The sequence below is a fragment of the Cannabis sativa genome, chromosome 7 (genome assembly GCF_029168945.1).
Source record: "Cannabis sativa cultivar Pink pepper isolate KNU-18-1 chromosome 7, ASM2916894v1, whole genome shotgun sequence".
Classification (NCBI taxonomy): Eukaryota; Viridiplantae; Streptophyta; class Magnoliopsida; order Rosales; family Cannabaceae; genus Cannabis; species Cannabis sativa.
Window position 1 is genome coordinate 60549176 of NC_083607.1, and position 14641 is coordinate 60563816.

General features: G+C 31.8%; 3 protein-coding genes across 3 annotated transcripts; 1 reads left to right on the top strand and 2 right to left on the bottom strand.

The window, feature by feature from the left end:
- Nucleotides 1–1600: 1600 nt before the first annotated feature.
- LOC115696245 (pterin-4-alpha-carbinolamine dehydratase 2, mitochondrial) lies at nucleotides 1601–4923 on the bottom strand. Its single transcript, XM_030623155.2, has 7 exons — nucleotides 4706–4923; nucleotides 4560–4606; nucleotides 3273–3370; nucleotides 2883–2968; nucleotides 2638–2761; nucleotides 2466–2534; nucleotides 1601–1969 (listed from the first exon to the last, which is right to left on the bottom strand). The coding sequence occupies exons 1-7, from the start codon at nucleotides 4751–4753 to the stop codon at nucleotides 1881–1883; spliced, it is 561 nt and encodes a 186-aa protein (XP_030479015.2). The 5' UTR covers nucleotides 4754–4923; the 3' UTR covers nucleotides 1601–1880.
- A 1585-nt stretch (nucleotides 4924–6508) lies between these two features.
- LOC115698159 (coatomer subunit zeta-1) lies at nucleotides 6509–9469 on the top strand. Its single transcript, XM_030625337.2, has 6 exons — nucleotides 6509–6867; nucleotides 7889–8048; nucleotides 8469–8616; nucleotides 8740–8817; nucleotides 8901–8985; nucleotides 9068–9469. Exons 1-6 carry the CDS (start codon nucleotides 6865–6867, stop codon nucleotides 9125–9127), a joined length of 534 nt encoding a protein of 177 aa, XP_030481197.1. The 5' UTR covers nucleotides 6509–6864; the 3' UTR covers nucleotides 9128–9469.
- A 530-nt stretch (nucleotides 9470–9999) lies between these two features.
- Nucleotides 10000–14163, bottom strand: LOC115697727 (uncharacterized). The gene is made up of 9 exons (XM_061101616.1): nucleotides 14008–14163; nucleotides 12845–13483; nucleotides 12078–12266; nucleotides 11887–11978; nucleotides 11746–11805; nucleotides 11589–11658; nucleotides 10938–11141; nucleotides 10395–10694; nucleotides 10000–10252 (listed from the first exon to the last, which is right to left on the bottom strand). The coding sequence occupies exons 1-9, from the start codon at nucleotides 14098–14100 to the stop codon at nucleotides 10151–10153; spliced, it is 1749 nt and encodes a 582-aa protein (XP_060957599.1). The 5' UTR covers nucleotides 14101–14163; the 3' UTR covers nucleotides 10000–10150.
- Between the last annotated feature and the right edge of the window lie 478 nt (nucleotides 14164–14641).

Sequence of the window (14641 nt, forward strand, 5' to 3'; positions counted from 1 at the left end):
AAGGAAAAACTCAATAAATGTCTTGTCATGCTAATTGCTTACTCCACTTTGTCTTCACATTTTTCTTTATACTTTTACAAAAGCTTTTATTATGGTAATATTACTCTAATATTGAATGTACATCTTCATACAAATTTTTCTATTAGATATTGAAAATTATTGATCCCCATTGTTTCTTTCATTGGATGTCTTGAAGTGTAAATCTTAGCAATTAAGTTATTGACTATTGAATTAAATAACAATTAACTTCTTTACACTAAAAACAATTAAATTATATATATATATATAGATATATAAATCATATGTTCCTCATGTGTTATATTTGAAATGGGGCCATTTTTATTTTTTTTCTTAATTTTTTTAAAAAAACAGATCATGTTCTTCAATCTAGTTAGTATTTAGTAGCAATTGAACTTGGATGATATATTTGTTGAAAGAAATTATTATTATTATTATTATTATTTTTAAAAGAAACAATTATAAATAGCAATCGATGCCATCAAATACACTTAAAATTTAAGATATCATAAATTTATATTTAATTAACATAACTGTAATGATTAATATTTGATTAAAATAAGAGAAATACTTAGATGACACAAAACAAGACCCATTGTGTCTAATGTCTAATACTGTTTAATATCGCTATTTGTGTAACTCAATATCAGTTCTCTTGTTAACTAATTAGTACCATATAATGTCGCTATTTTGCTATTTGTATAATTCAATATCAGTTTTCTTGTTAACCAATTAGGAGGAGTAGCTTTATCCAAACTTTTATTTTTTGATGAAAAGCTTTATCCAAACTCAGTAAGCTTGTAAGAAACAAAGAGAGGAGATTGGTTTGGTGGTGTGGTGAGTGAGAGGGGTGACCCATGGAAAAATTAGAGGGCTCTCTCAGTCTCAGGTGTCATGTCACTATCAACTCCCACTAATACAAAATAGTACACCATGCATGGGCATGCTACTTCATGGAAATTATTCACACAACAAAACAAACAAAGCCCATCACAAAAAGTTAAATCATTGACAAAACTTTTGACAAATTAGATAATGATAATGATTATTATCTATTATATTGTTTACTCAACCACTATGCAACAATGTCATGCAAAATATTTTACAAAAAAATAACACCTTTATTGAGGTGTTTTGATATGGAATATAAAATTTAAATTAAATTTGAATAATAAGATATTTGTATTTTTAAGTATATTTTATTTTTTCAATTAAAATAGTGGTGATATTAATCCCCTCAAACGCATGAGTTTCATATTCCCTTCAAATCTACTCCATCCAACTGTATTCTCTCCAATTAAAATTCACATAATAAACACCCTCATTAGATAGCGTTTAATTAAAAAAATAAAAATATAGTTAGAACAAAAATAACATTCTAATACTTTAAAATAAAACTAAACAAAGAAATACAATAAAAGTTATTTCCTTTCTATTCCATTTCATTCATTCTGACCAAAGCCGAGACTCTTTTTAAACTAATACAAATGGTTGAATGTTTTTGTACACAAGTGTGTCAAATTTACAATATATCATTACTTAATTTTGGATACATTTATAAGAATTTTGACTTTGACCAACATGATAAAATTTATGCAATTTATTTAGCTTGGAAGGTAAACATTGTCAACACTTCACTTAAACTCCATAACATGAGATATTTAGGTGTGATAGAACAAAATATTACTCAATGTAACTCAAAGGAAACATCAATTTTGTAAGAGAAGAGAAACATACTAACAAGTTAACTAAGTAAGTACCTCTTAGATGTCTACTTAAGACCAAAGCATTAACATGAGAAGTAGAATAAGACCGTCTTTATTGGTTTCCCAATTATTTATATTCCACAGAGTTCGGAAGGTTTAGTCGGAAACTTTCCTCCTCAGCAGGTGATGCAACTCGAGTTTATTGATCTTAGCAGCAAGTATGAAGTCATTCTCGGTCAATCCACCTGATTACATTACAATTTTAAGAGTACAGCAAAAGATGTCAGTTCAGTGCAGCAAATGCTTAAGCTTTGCAATAGAGACTTTGAAAATTTCAACTAGAGTTCATAAATAGAATTTGGATATTTGGTGGGCAAGTTCATTTATGTACATGATCATCCAACCTATGTTGAAAAATTTCATCTACAATTAACAGTACTATAATTATGTTGAGCCAGGAGATAAAAGTTCTGAGCCAATTTAGGAAAGAGACAAGGTGTTTCGAAGGGCAACCACATGCAAAATGAAGAATTTCAAACCCCCTAAATGTACTAAGGCTTAGATATCTCAACATGTGTGTGACATATTCAAACATAATTTAAACATCAAATCTTTAATAAAAAATGATTTGATGTCATGTAACAATCAACCACTACAGAATATGATTACTAAGTAATTAACTACACTCAAGAACATGATAGACATAATTTAAACCATAGTATGATCAATGACAAAGCTCACCAACTGCATGTGTCCAGATCTCAATTGTGACATTGTTCCATCCAACAAGGTGAAGGTCAGGATGATGACCTGTGGAAGCGAATTGACATAATTTTCAAACAATTCAAAAATCAATCATACATGGAACATTGGAAGCATATTTGTATCCGAAAAGAATGAAATTGCAAGATACCTTCGGCTTCAGCAACATCACCTACAAGCTTGAATAATTCCAATCCTTTAGTGAAACTCTTAACTTTGCATGAATATTTCAGTTTCAGTTTGCCATCTTCATTAATCAGATTCCAACCATCCACCTGAAAGTGTATAACAATAAACACAGAAAATTTTTAACCTTTTTTTTTGACATTAGAGGAAAGATTCAAACTTTGGACATGATACTAATCTAGATGTAAGCAAAGGCATTCAACCACAAACCTTTTGAATCAGATGATTTGCTGATTCTTCGGTCATGGGTCGCAAATCCTTTGCACTGCAGGGCACACATTTCTTTGTTGACAAATCTGACATATAGGCAAAAAAATAAGATCATTTTTTTTCTTACTGTAGTACAATCTAAATAACACACTTTTGACTTTTATTTCATCGTATAAGTCTTAAAAGGGCCAATTTCCATTACAAAATAAGGTCAGTATCATCAAATTCTGAAAATAAATAGACAAGCAATAAGTGACTGAGGCTAATAGAATCCCGAAAACACACATTCTATTGGCCAAAGATTATCCATGGAAAGAAATATCAAGCTACACATAGAGGTTGTAGGTGTGGCTCACAGCGAAGGATGGTTAATTAAAGGTCTACACGCACCTTGGCCGGTGCAAAAGGTTCTAAATCCAGAAACTGGCTTTCTACTTGTTGACATCGCTTCATTGTTTGGAAGTATCTCAGATAATTGGGTGCCGGCACTGTAAGTATGTAGAAATTTATCTACATTATATACTTTCAATTCCAAAAATGGTGAGGGAAAAACAAAGTGAATTATGATGAAAGGATAATTAAGAGCCTCAAATTTAAGTCTTTAGATACTCTTGTATTAGGAAACAACCCCAAATGCATGGAAAACCAGAACAAGCTTTAAAATACTACCAGGGGTTAGAGAATTATGTCTTAGGAAACTCAAATGCTACCGAAAAAGAATTATTAGAATATTGATTTTAGTTGAGCAAACACAGAAATCCAAATACAAAGCATTGCACACATTGATGGTATAAGCTACACAAACTAATATCTTTTAGCATCATTCTTTAAATTTAAATCAAATTCTCTGAATCCCAAACAAAAGTGTGATAAGACTACAAACATGTATATGTTAGTAGAATATTGAAGACATTTCCTTTCAATTAGCTTCTCTTTTCCACATTCAGACCACATAGCTTATGCTTAGGACTTAGGAGATGCAGCACATACCCATGCTCGCAAATACGAGCGGGTAAACAAAATCAAATCCCCATAAACTAATGGTGATTAGCTCAATCCAACTACATCTTGATATCTTTTTCACATTTTGTTGTCTCAATGTATGTCTAACTTCTCATACCTCTTCATATCGGTTCATCTACTTCGGATATCAGAGCACAAATTACATAACTACTACAACACCCTAAGTTCAAGTTCAATTTCCTGCCAGTGAAGACATCATCATGAAGAGCTGATAAGATATTTCAATACTATAGAGTTAATCACCATTATTTCCAACGACTTAACTGAAAAGTACCCAATGAATCTCTCTGCTGATCATAAATGCAGCCAGATTATAAGCAAGCTAAACTCTGGACCTAAACATCTTCTCTCTTAGACATTTCAACAAACACTTGTTGTTCACCAACCCAAAATCTAAGTACCAACACCAAAACACAACCAATACAAACACCCAACTCAATTTGAACAACCCATTAATCTTCATTAAATACCAACACAATGTCTAATAACACAAGAAATAAAACTCTAATCATATCCTAAACCCATCACGAGAAGCCATTATTAAAAAAAGAGAAGCTAGTTCAACAAAGATGGTTCCTTTATTCATAACTCATACAGACATTCATACATACATATATAGCAATAAATAATAATAAATCAGAAAAAAAAAAGTACCGTCCATGAGCTCCAACCAAGCTTTGAAACGCGGATGTTAATGGCACCTGCAATGATTACAGAGCAAAACAAAACAATAAATTTAAGAGACTAAAAGAGAGAGAGAGAGAGAGAGAGAGAGAGAGAGAGAGAGAGAGAGATGGTACCTTGGGTGTGAGCTTAGAGAGAGAAAGAAGAGAGAGACGTAGAAACATCTGGTTGGTTTGAGAATTGAGAATTGAGAATTGAAAGAGATTAATATGAAATCATAATACAAATTGAGTTACACAGGATGAGTCATCACCATTCTATTTCACACCTTACACCTTAGCAACTCCACCATTGCTATTGGTCACAATTAGCGATATTCTCTAAAAAATTATTTTCTTAAATTTAAGAAAATCTGGGTTCAGTTACGGACCCAGAATTTTTACTTTGTGGGACTTATTTATCATTAAAAAAATATTTATACATATATTATAATCAATCTTACTAAATTTATTTAATTTTATGAGACCTATTCTATTATTTTGGTCTATAATTATCAAATTAAAAATATTACATTTAATTTTTTAAAAGACAATATTTTTATTAATGGGGGCTTACTTATGGGTCCGTCCCTTGGGAGGCTACTAATAAGTGCTTTTTAAAGTACGTTTAGATATGAATTTGATATGTGAATTTGTAATATTTTATCTAACAAAATAATTAATAATTAGAAATTAATATTTGTTAGAAGAATTACCATATATATTATTTTTTTAATTTTTTTTTTCAAATTTACATTTTGAGTTTTTAAAGTAGTTGCAGCGCTAGTTGCAATAGAGGTTTTTATACGATTTTTTGTTGCAATTTAGGTTGCAGCGTTAGTTGCAATAGGAATTTTTATGTAGAATTCTATAAAAAAGCAAAAAAAAAAAAAAAAAAAAAACTGTTTTTATGTGTAAAAATAAATAAGTCTCTATTTTTTAGTAATTATTATTTAAAATAAGATTTATTTTTTAGTTATTATAGTATAATTATACTTAATTTTCATAGGAGTCATGAGAATTAGTTAGTATAATTAAAATGCCTCTATTTTCTTTAATTATACATTTACAATGTAATGATATAGTCAGACAATTATGTTAAATTATCTAATTTTTTTTTTTTGAACAATTAATAAAATTCATCGAAAAATAAATAAGCGTTGAGTACATCATAAAGGAAGAGATCGAAGATTCTTTATGCAATTTAGCTCACCATCTACCCTAAGTGCGTGCGCAATTAATTCATGCATAGTCATATTGGCCGAATGATTTGCATAAATAAAGGATGCCTTAGGAAAATTGAACAATAAATTAAAAAAAAAAAACATCAAAAAGAGAGCCTAAAAAAATCTCTAGAAATAGGCATAGAACAAATATAAACAATCAGGCTCAAAAGAAATGAGAGTAAGTCCAATTCCAGCAACAAATCCATTGCAACCATTATTAGAGGTATGATTTCCGCCTGAATAATTGTGAGATTTCCTTGAATCTATCTTAATCTAACTGAAAAAATAAGATCTGCTGCTAGAAAAGTTGATACCTATTCTAAAAACATTAAATAAATATATTTAGTAACTTCATAAGTAAACGTTAAAACAACAAATTTAAAATTATATCATATAAATTAATAATATAGTAAAATTTTGAAAAAGAGAATGTACAACTTAAAATTCGATCACAGGACTTCCACACGCGCATCCACCCTCCCATACTTACTTGGCCACTTGAGTTAGCCTCAAGTGGTTAAATTGTCTAATTACATCTAAATCTAATTACACCATAACTTCCAAATATACCAGGGTCGGGCCTGGGCTAGGTCCGCACTTAGTGGGCCCAAAAAATATTTTATATTTAAAATTATACATACTTTTTTAGTAGTTTTCGAAAATATTATATATTTTTTAAATAAAGGCTCTAACAATTTTTTTTCTCCTAAGACCCACCCAATCTCAAAACTGGCCTTGAAACACACCCTTTAGTTATTAAAGCATAACTTATTAATAGAGTTTTTCTTTTCTTTTATAGTGAGTAAGTATTGTTAAGAATGTTCATCCGATTCAATTTGTACTATTTTGCTCATAGTACATTCGATCCTTACAAGTGCGAATTTCATAGGGGTTAGTTTTTAAATAATAAAAATTGGGGGACCAAAATTGAATTATTTTTAATTTCACCAAAGAAAACGTAAAATTGGTGCAAATTTCAGAAAATTGGGTCTCACTCCTTCTGAAGAACTAACTTTCGACTCCGCCAAAGCTCAAAGATTTTCCGGGAAAGTTTTTTCTCAAGAAACAAACATGGTTAGTTTTCCTTCTCACTTTAACATTCTTTTCCTTCTCTTCAAATCGATCCTTACATTGTTCGGTTTTTATATGAAAAAACTGTGATGTAATGACTTCAAAGGCCTCAATTGTCAGTTTGTTAGTACACTCGATTTGAGGAATTACACTATATGGCTTAGGTTAGGGTTTGAATTTAGTGTTTTTAGTGCTTGTAATGTAGATCTAATTGTGAATTGAAAGTGATCTGTATTTCTAGTGCTTCACGCACGATCTTTGGGTTTGGATCCAATTTTTTATTAGGTCTAGATCCTGCACGTTATGTTTTTTGAAAATTATGAAATTATATGTTTTTGAGAATCTTATATGTGCTTATACACATATCAATGTTATATAAAACTCTGTTGAAAGAAAATTATGCATTTCAATTGAGAGCTTGACTAATTATTTGATCAATTTGGATCAAAACAATTATATTTTAATTTGATTATTTGTATGGTACTATTTTAGCTTTAAACAATGTTATTGAGCAAGAATTCTTGTCAGAATGTAATAATTCCTTTGTTTAATGATTAAATTTACTCATTAAAATATAATTTGTTTATTTTGCTCTCTTTTGTGATCATTTCAGTTTATATAATACTGATTAATTCTGAAGTTAGATCAAGGTGATCAGCTCACTGTACTTTCTTGACTGAGTCTAAGACCAGTCCTTTTGATACTCCTCTAATTAAGGGGAATTTTATTAATCTTTCTGTTCATTTCTGTGATTGAGATACTTGGTATCCTATCAAAATACTTAGTCATGAAAATAAATAGACATTAACTAGTTATCTATGAATACTATGTTCGAAATGTGCTTTATTGAAGTGTATATGTTGTGTTTGAAGTTGTAAAACTTTTTTGCCCAACTATGAAGTGATTGCTGCAATTATTTTCTCATTAGAAGTTTGAGAGTCAGTTGCTGTTACCCGAGTAATGGTTTTGTGATTTCGGTTGTTTTGAGATTTTTAATTTTTCGTTTGCCTGTTTCTTTTGGCAGGAGGCATGCCCGTCTGTGAAAAACATCCTTCTCCTTGATTCCGAAGGAAAGCGTGTTGCTGTCAAGTATTATTCAGAAGACTGGCCCACGAATAGCACAAAGGAAGCTTTCGAGAAAGCAGTGTTTACCAAGACCCAGAAAACAAATGCCCGGACAGAAGGTAGCCTTTCTTTCTATTGATTTTCTGTCAAGGCGTTTCTTTCCAAGTCCTTATAGGTGAGCCATGTGCCATGTAATCTTTCTTTTGTTTCCTTGGATATCCCCTAGAATTAAATGATCTGTATGCCTGTAAATATGTGGTCTCTTAGTTGTAAGTTAAATGCAAATATAAAACTCCTAGTTGTTAGTTGTTAGCAAGTTTTGCGTGCCTGTCGGTTTTTCTTGAATCATGCATATTAATAGGGTTATTTCCTTGAAGGATTTTGAAATGGGATTATAAGCATTGCACGAGCAACAACTTTTTGTGCTTTTTAGTTTAGATATCATATAAGTCTATAAGATATTAATCTGTCTCATCAAGTCGACATTTTCTTTATTTCGTTCTTGTTATCATGTACTTATAGTTATACTTAATCTACAGCGGAGATCGCTATGCTTGAGAATCATATTATTGTCTACAAGTTTGTTCAAGACCTTCATTTCTTTGTTACGGGAGGAGAAGAAGAAAACGAACTCATCTTGGCCACAGTTCTTCAGGGCTTCTTTGATGCAGTTGGTCTTCTTCTTAGGTTTGTACTTTTTCGTTTTCATAATCTCTGCATATGCCTCGTTTCTTTAAGTTCATTTTCAAATATTTCAGCCTGATGTTTTCAATGCTTTACCATTTTGTATTGGTTTCAATCTTTTTCCAGAGGCAACGTAGACAAGAAGGAGGCACTCGAGAACTTGGATCTCATTCTATTATGCCTCGATGAAATTGTTGATGGCGGGTATGCAATCTTCCTCTGTTGCATGAAGCCTTAACACCGTCCTTTTTGTCGTTGACATGTTATGTATTCTCGTCTTTGTGCAGAATCATCCTCGAGACTGACTCTAACGTTATAGCACAAAAGGTGGCAAGTCACAGTATGGATGCAGGGGCACCATTGTCCGAGCAGGTACGAACATTCTCTCCTCAGAAATGATTCAAACAAAACCAATCCTAGTTTCACCATTCTTAATACATTTTCGGTTTTGCAGACAATAAGTCAAGCTCTAGCAACTGCTCGTGAACATCTAGCGAGATCTCTTCTTAAATGAAGAGCGTCTCAGATTTTAACAAGAGAATCGAAAAGGGAACGAGTAATTTTGTGTGATCGGAGTGACTTGATGTGCAAGTCTTATAATTGTTGACCTATATAACAAGTTTTCACCCAAATCAAAATGTATTTGCATATGAGACTTTCTACTTCCCAATATTAGAGTTCCTTCTTTTCTTGTCGGCATTAGTTTCCTTTTGGTCAAATATTATCTTCTCTTCCCAACTTTTTCATTTCTTCTTCTTCATGTAAACTTGATTTAGATACATATATATTAAAAAGAAAAGGGGTATAATATAATTCCAAACTTAATCCAATAAGAAGCTAGTTTGGCTGTGATCAATACTCTTAAATATTGATAAAAATTATTTTGGAAAAATTTGTAAAATTTTATGATCTCTTTGAGCTTTTAGAACATCATTTTCTGTTTGTTTGAGTAAAGTTTACCCCCTAAAAGAAGAATCATACAGAGAAAGAAAAAGAAAATAATGGTATTATTTATAATTGTCAATACTGACATTTTGTAATGAAGCAAAAAATGGTAACTAATCTTTACTTTCTTTCTATTATAATTTCCAAACCATAATATTCTTTCCTCATTTCTTCTACTTTCTTTAGATTACAAGTACTGAAATCATAATAATGAAACACCAACTCAAGTAAATACCAAAAGATTTTTCAACTTTAAGTTTGATATTTCAATTCAAATAGTATAATATGGGGGGTAAATGAGAGTATTCTTTATGTATATTGTAAGTATAAAGAAGGAACACACTCATTTTATTTTATACATAAATAATTTAGAAAGAAAATTAGAGTTCAAACATGTGCAATATATATAATATTTGAACCTTATCAGTAAATTATTCGAAATTTCTCAAAAACTGGTAGTTATGTTTATTATAACTACAATGTACACGATCGTGTAAAAAAATTAGAATATTACGATACAAATGTCGAAAAACACGGAGATTACGGTAGACATTCTTATAATATACATATCTTCTTATTATTGTTGCTTCAACTAAACTGGATTATCATGTCTAATCACTTTGGGGGTATCATGAGAAGTATTATCCCCTTCTTCCACAGTCTCTTCATGTGGACCATGTCTTTCCAATTCCAACTACATAAATATTTAGCAAAAAAGAAAAGAAAAAAATTGTTTCAGACAAGTGAACTCATTGGATGAGAACATAATCTGAATTACTCGGAAAGAAATCACCGGCCGTTGGGGGCAAGTTATTCCGAGAAACTTTGTTACGAACCTGTGCATGAGTTTCTGCCTCATGCTGAAACATCTTAACCAACTCTTGTAGTTCCATCTTCCTAACTCGAACTTGTGCTTCGGTGATCGGTTGTTTTAGTCCAAGATAAATCAACCCGATTATGATTAGGATGATTCCCACACCAAAAAGGATGGCTGCGAATAGCCCGAATGCATATGGTGTGTTTTGTGCACCGGGGATTCCGTCAACATTGATTCCGAATAGCCCGGTGATTATGGAAAGAACTAGGCCACATCCACCGAAGACGGCTAGGTTGTGCGTTACTCTAAGGCTTCTGTCCTGTGTTATGAAGACGAAGAACTTATTTTTTCTGTTTGGATAACTATTATATGAAAATCAAAAGGTTCTTTTCAAACTGTTTGGATATCATTAAAAACCGATCTCAAAAATCGTTTTGGAAAAACTAAAAACCCTAGCTTTTTTCGAAGAGACTTTCTAATTCTTAAAAGCTAAAAAAGAGCTTATAGAAGCTGAGTCAAACAAGAAATCATAAGTGTTTTTTTTCATTTTATGTTAGCGAACCTGCAACCATGCGCGAACGGTGCTCTGCATGACATCTTGAATGGTAAAAAGCCGACCACGTACGGCTTCTTGCTCCTCGATCATTTCTCTTGTACTCTTTCTTATTCCTTCTAGTAAGATTCTTGTTGTGTTTCCTTTCAAATGTTGGAGAAGCTCAAACACTATCTCTTCTCTAGCATGAAGTGACCACTTTACTCTGATAACCTGCAATGGGAGAGAACCACAAAATCACCATTTGAGCAACTCCTCTTAAGTATTTATGGATGATTATTATGTCTAGTTTAATCGTAAAAGTGTGATTCGTTCTATTATTAAATCCTTATATAGTTAAGGGGTTTTTCGGTTTGATGAATATTCCATTCCGATAAAAAAAAATTAAACCCTTTTCCTCTCAACGGAAAATTCAAGGAAAAATATACATTCTCGTAATTTATATCAAAGTGTCAATTACAAATTGAATTGTGGAATTACGAAACATAATTTTTAAAAATTGGATCTTTAATGAAAATGAAAGACCTCTTTTCATGCTTTTGTTTTGTTCTATCATTTAAAAATATAAAAGAAACACAACATTGGAAAAATTGACAATGAGCCAAGTCAAATGCAAAGAAAATTTATTTCAAATCAAATATTAGAAGAAGTGACATATACCTGTCTTGATAACTTTCTGATTTCTTGATTTAGAATTACACTAAAAAGATTCATATCCTCTTGGTTTCTCCTATTCAAAAGGAAATTTTTGTGTCAACAATGTAGTTATTGCGAAACCAACAGAAAACCCGAAAGTGTTTAGTGGTTACGGGAAAACCTGTTCATAAACTTCAGTTCGATTTCATCTGCTGCGCCAAATATGGATTTACGAAATAACCTACAACAAAGGAACATGCCCAAAAGATTTAACATCAAGTAACTGAGGATATAACAATCGCCATAACATCAATATATGTACCTATCGTCCCATCGAGTTAATCGAGAAGTAAGATGTGCTATGATTTCGTGCACTGTTCTTGGTGTATTGTAACCTCCAGCTGAAAGAAATTCCTACCCAATGCAGAGCCAAAAAGATATTTAGTATGTTATATGATATTGCAATTCTTCTAGACAAGTCATTAGTTTTTTATTTTCACCAATCTGATTTACCTGAACTTCTGTAATACCAAGCACATTTATGTTTGACACAGGTCCTTTTAGATGGAGTACAGTAACTAAAAAGTTTTGTGCTTGCCACGATCGAAGCACAACCGGGATGTCATCTTCGTCAATAAATGGATCGCCGGCTGATTGTCCCAACAGCTCGAATAACAGTCCTCCAGCAACTCTAACTGGGACCTGAAAGTGGATAGTGTTAGGATAACTATATAAAGAAAAATGTTGAGAATAATTTGAAAAACTACAAACAAATTTTTTTATATCATGATGTACGTTATAGTTATACTAGTCTTCCTGCATACTTTCGGGAAATTTGGAATAATTTGCATAGCCGAAAATGGAATTCAAACAGTCATTTGCACCAATGCATGTTTTATTCTATACGCGTGTAACTGGCTATTTTGAACTTTATTGTAAATTATTCAGAATTTTCCGAAAACAAACCGAATGCCTATTACAACTACAATATACAACATCATACTAAAAAATTGGGATATAATTAAAAGTCCTTACCTAAGAAACTCCATCAAAAATACAAGTAAAGGCTAGAGATCAAAAGTAAAGACTCTCAAAGTAGAGCAGTTTTACAATTAGTGTTGCATTGCACCATTATAATTTTCCACATAGGCAAATGGTGATAAAAAAGCACCCTTTTCACCCCCAACACTTCCCTATGAACTATTTCTATTATAGAGTGTTATTAAACAAATATAGTAGCAAAATAACTACAATTGTTAAAGCATAAAAAGTAAATTTACCTCATAAAGTAGGTGTTTCATTTTTTCACTTATCAATTTACTCTCATCTCTCAATGCCAAACTAATGGCAGGATGCAACCACTGAGCATTACCGAGCCAACTGTCGATAGAAGGGTGACCTGCAGACACATGACACCACCACACGGGCCCTGCAGGACGCTCCCAATAGGGAGCAGCTAACTCTGCAACAGTGAAGTTGTATTCATCATCCATCGAATCGAGCAGCTGAGATGCCCAACCATCATCAACTTGTACGGTCTGTACAAGCTCGGAAATCCTACTCCATCCTATAGGTACCCAATGGCTACCAACATCATATTTTTCAAAGCTTTGAACTTGTCCTGGCTGACGAACCGGGCTACCTCTATCGTCATCAAAGGAAGGAACACTACTGGCTCTTTGCTCAGTCCTTGACTGATTATCGCCATTGATGTGTTGTCTATTCGGGGTTTTAGAACCGGGTTTGGGGTTGGTTGATTTATTTTGGCCTCGAATAAATTCGAAAGCACAAATTAATCCATCAGTCCAGAGTTCATTTCCAGGCATGGTATTGTTATCCCTACTTGGATAAAATCTATGGCTTTCGGGTTTAGTTGTTCTATTTCCTAGCAAATAAGTTTTGTTATCAACTGTGAAACCCTGGTTGTGTTTCATTCAAGCATGAATATAAAGATCAAATGAGTCTCAAAAGGATCAAACTGGATTATAACCCGACCACCGATGTAAGAACTGACCATCATAAATATAAGAGAAAAGAAGTGACTAAATTAGCTATAATGGCATCATAAATGGTCCAACACCAAAGATAAGCTACAAAAATGTCATCTTTTCATCCCAATCAAAATATTAAGAATTTCTAAAAAAATCCCACAAAACCCCAACTTTCACACTCCCAAACTTATACACGAATATAAAATTAGAGACCCCAAAAGAACCCAATTTGGCATTTTGCTTAATTCCAATTTTCATGAATCGAAATTACTAACTACCCAACTACTAAAAGTTAGAAACAATGCCACCCATAAACTCCAAATTAAGAAATTGCATAAAAAAATACACTATTCCCAGTTTCTAATTTCTATATACAAACAATTATAAGCATACGAAGAACATAAATGGGAAACCAGAAAGTAATGAAATTGTAAAGAGAAGAAGATAATTACCAGGGGAATGAAGTTAAAGGTGAACACTTTGGAGATTTTGAAGTGAGTTTTTGGTAAGTGGGGAAGGAAGGAAGGAAGGTGAAGAAGGTTCATAGAATGGTATATATGAAAAAGTAAAGATGGCTAAGCAATCACACAGCACTTCCCACAGGAAAAAAGTAAATATATTTATATTAAAATAAAATTATTGGGTTAAGAAATTTAATTCCTTTATTATTAAACTTAAAATAAATACGGTTAAATTAATTAATTAATTATTTTTTTAAAGTAGTCATAAGCATATAAGCATAGTTTAATGGTTTTTATATATTTGTGTAAAGCCTATTAAACAAAGCCATAGATTTGCAATTCCTATTGGGAAATTTGAAATTATATGCATATTAGGGATTAAAATTGGTATCCTAATCTAAAACTATACATAATTTGTAAAAGGGTAATTATATTTGCACCCCAAAAATATATAAGTACACCCCATATCTAAGTTTACCCCCTCTTTATTTTTAAAATTGTTATTTTTTATAAAAACACCCCATTTTTATTACAAAAGTAGGTCTTGTTTAAATGGAGAAGTGCACCCCATATTTTTTTATAGAGACCATCTTCTTCTTTTAATCTTTAATTAGAAAATCTCTAA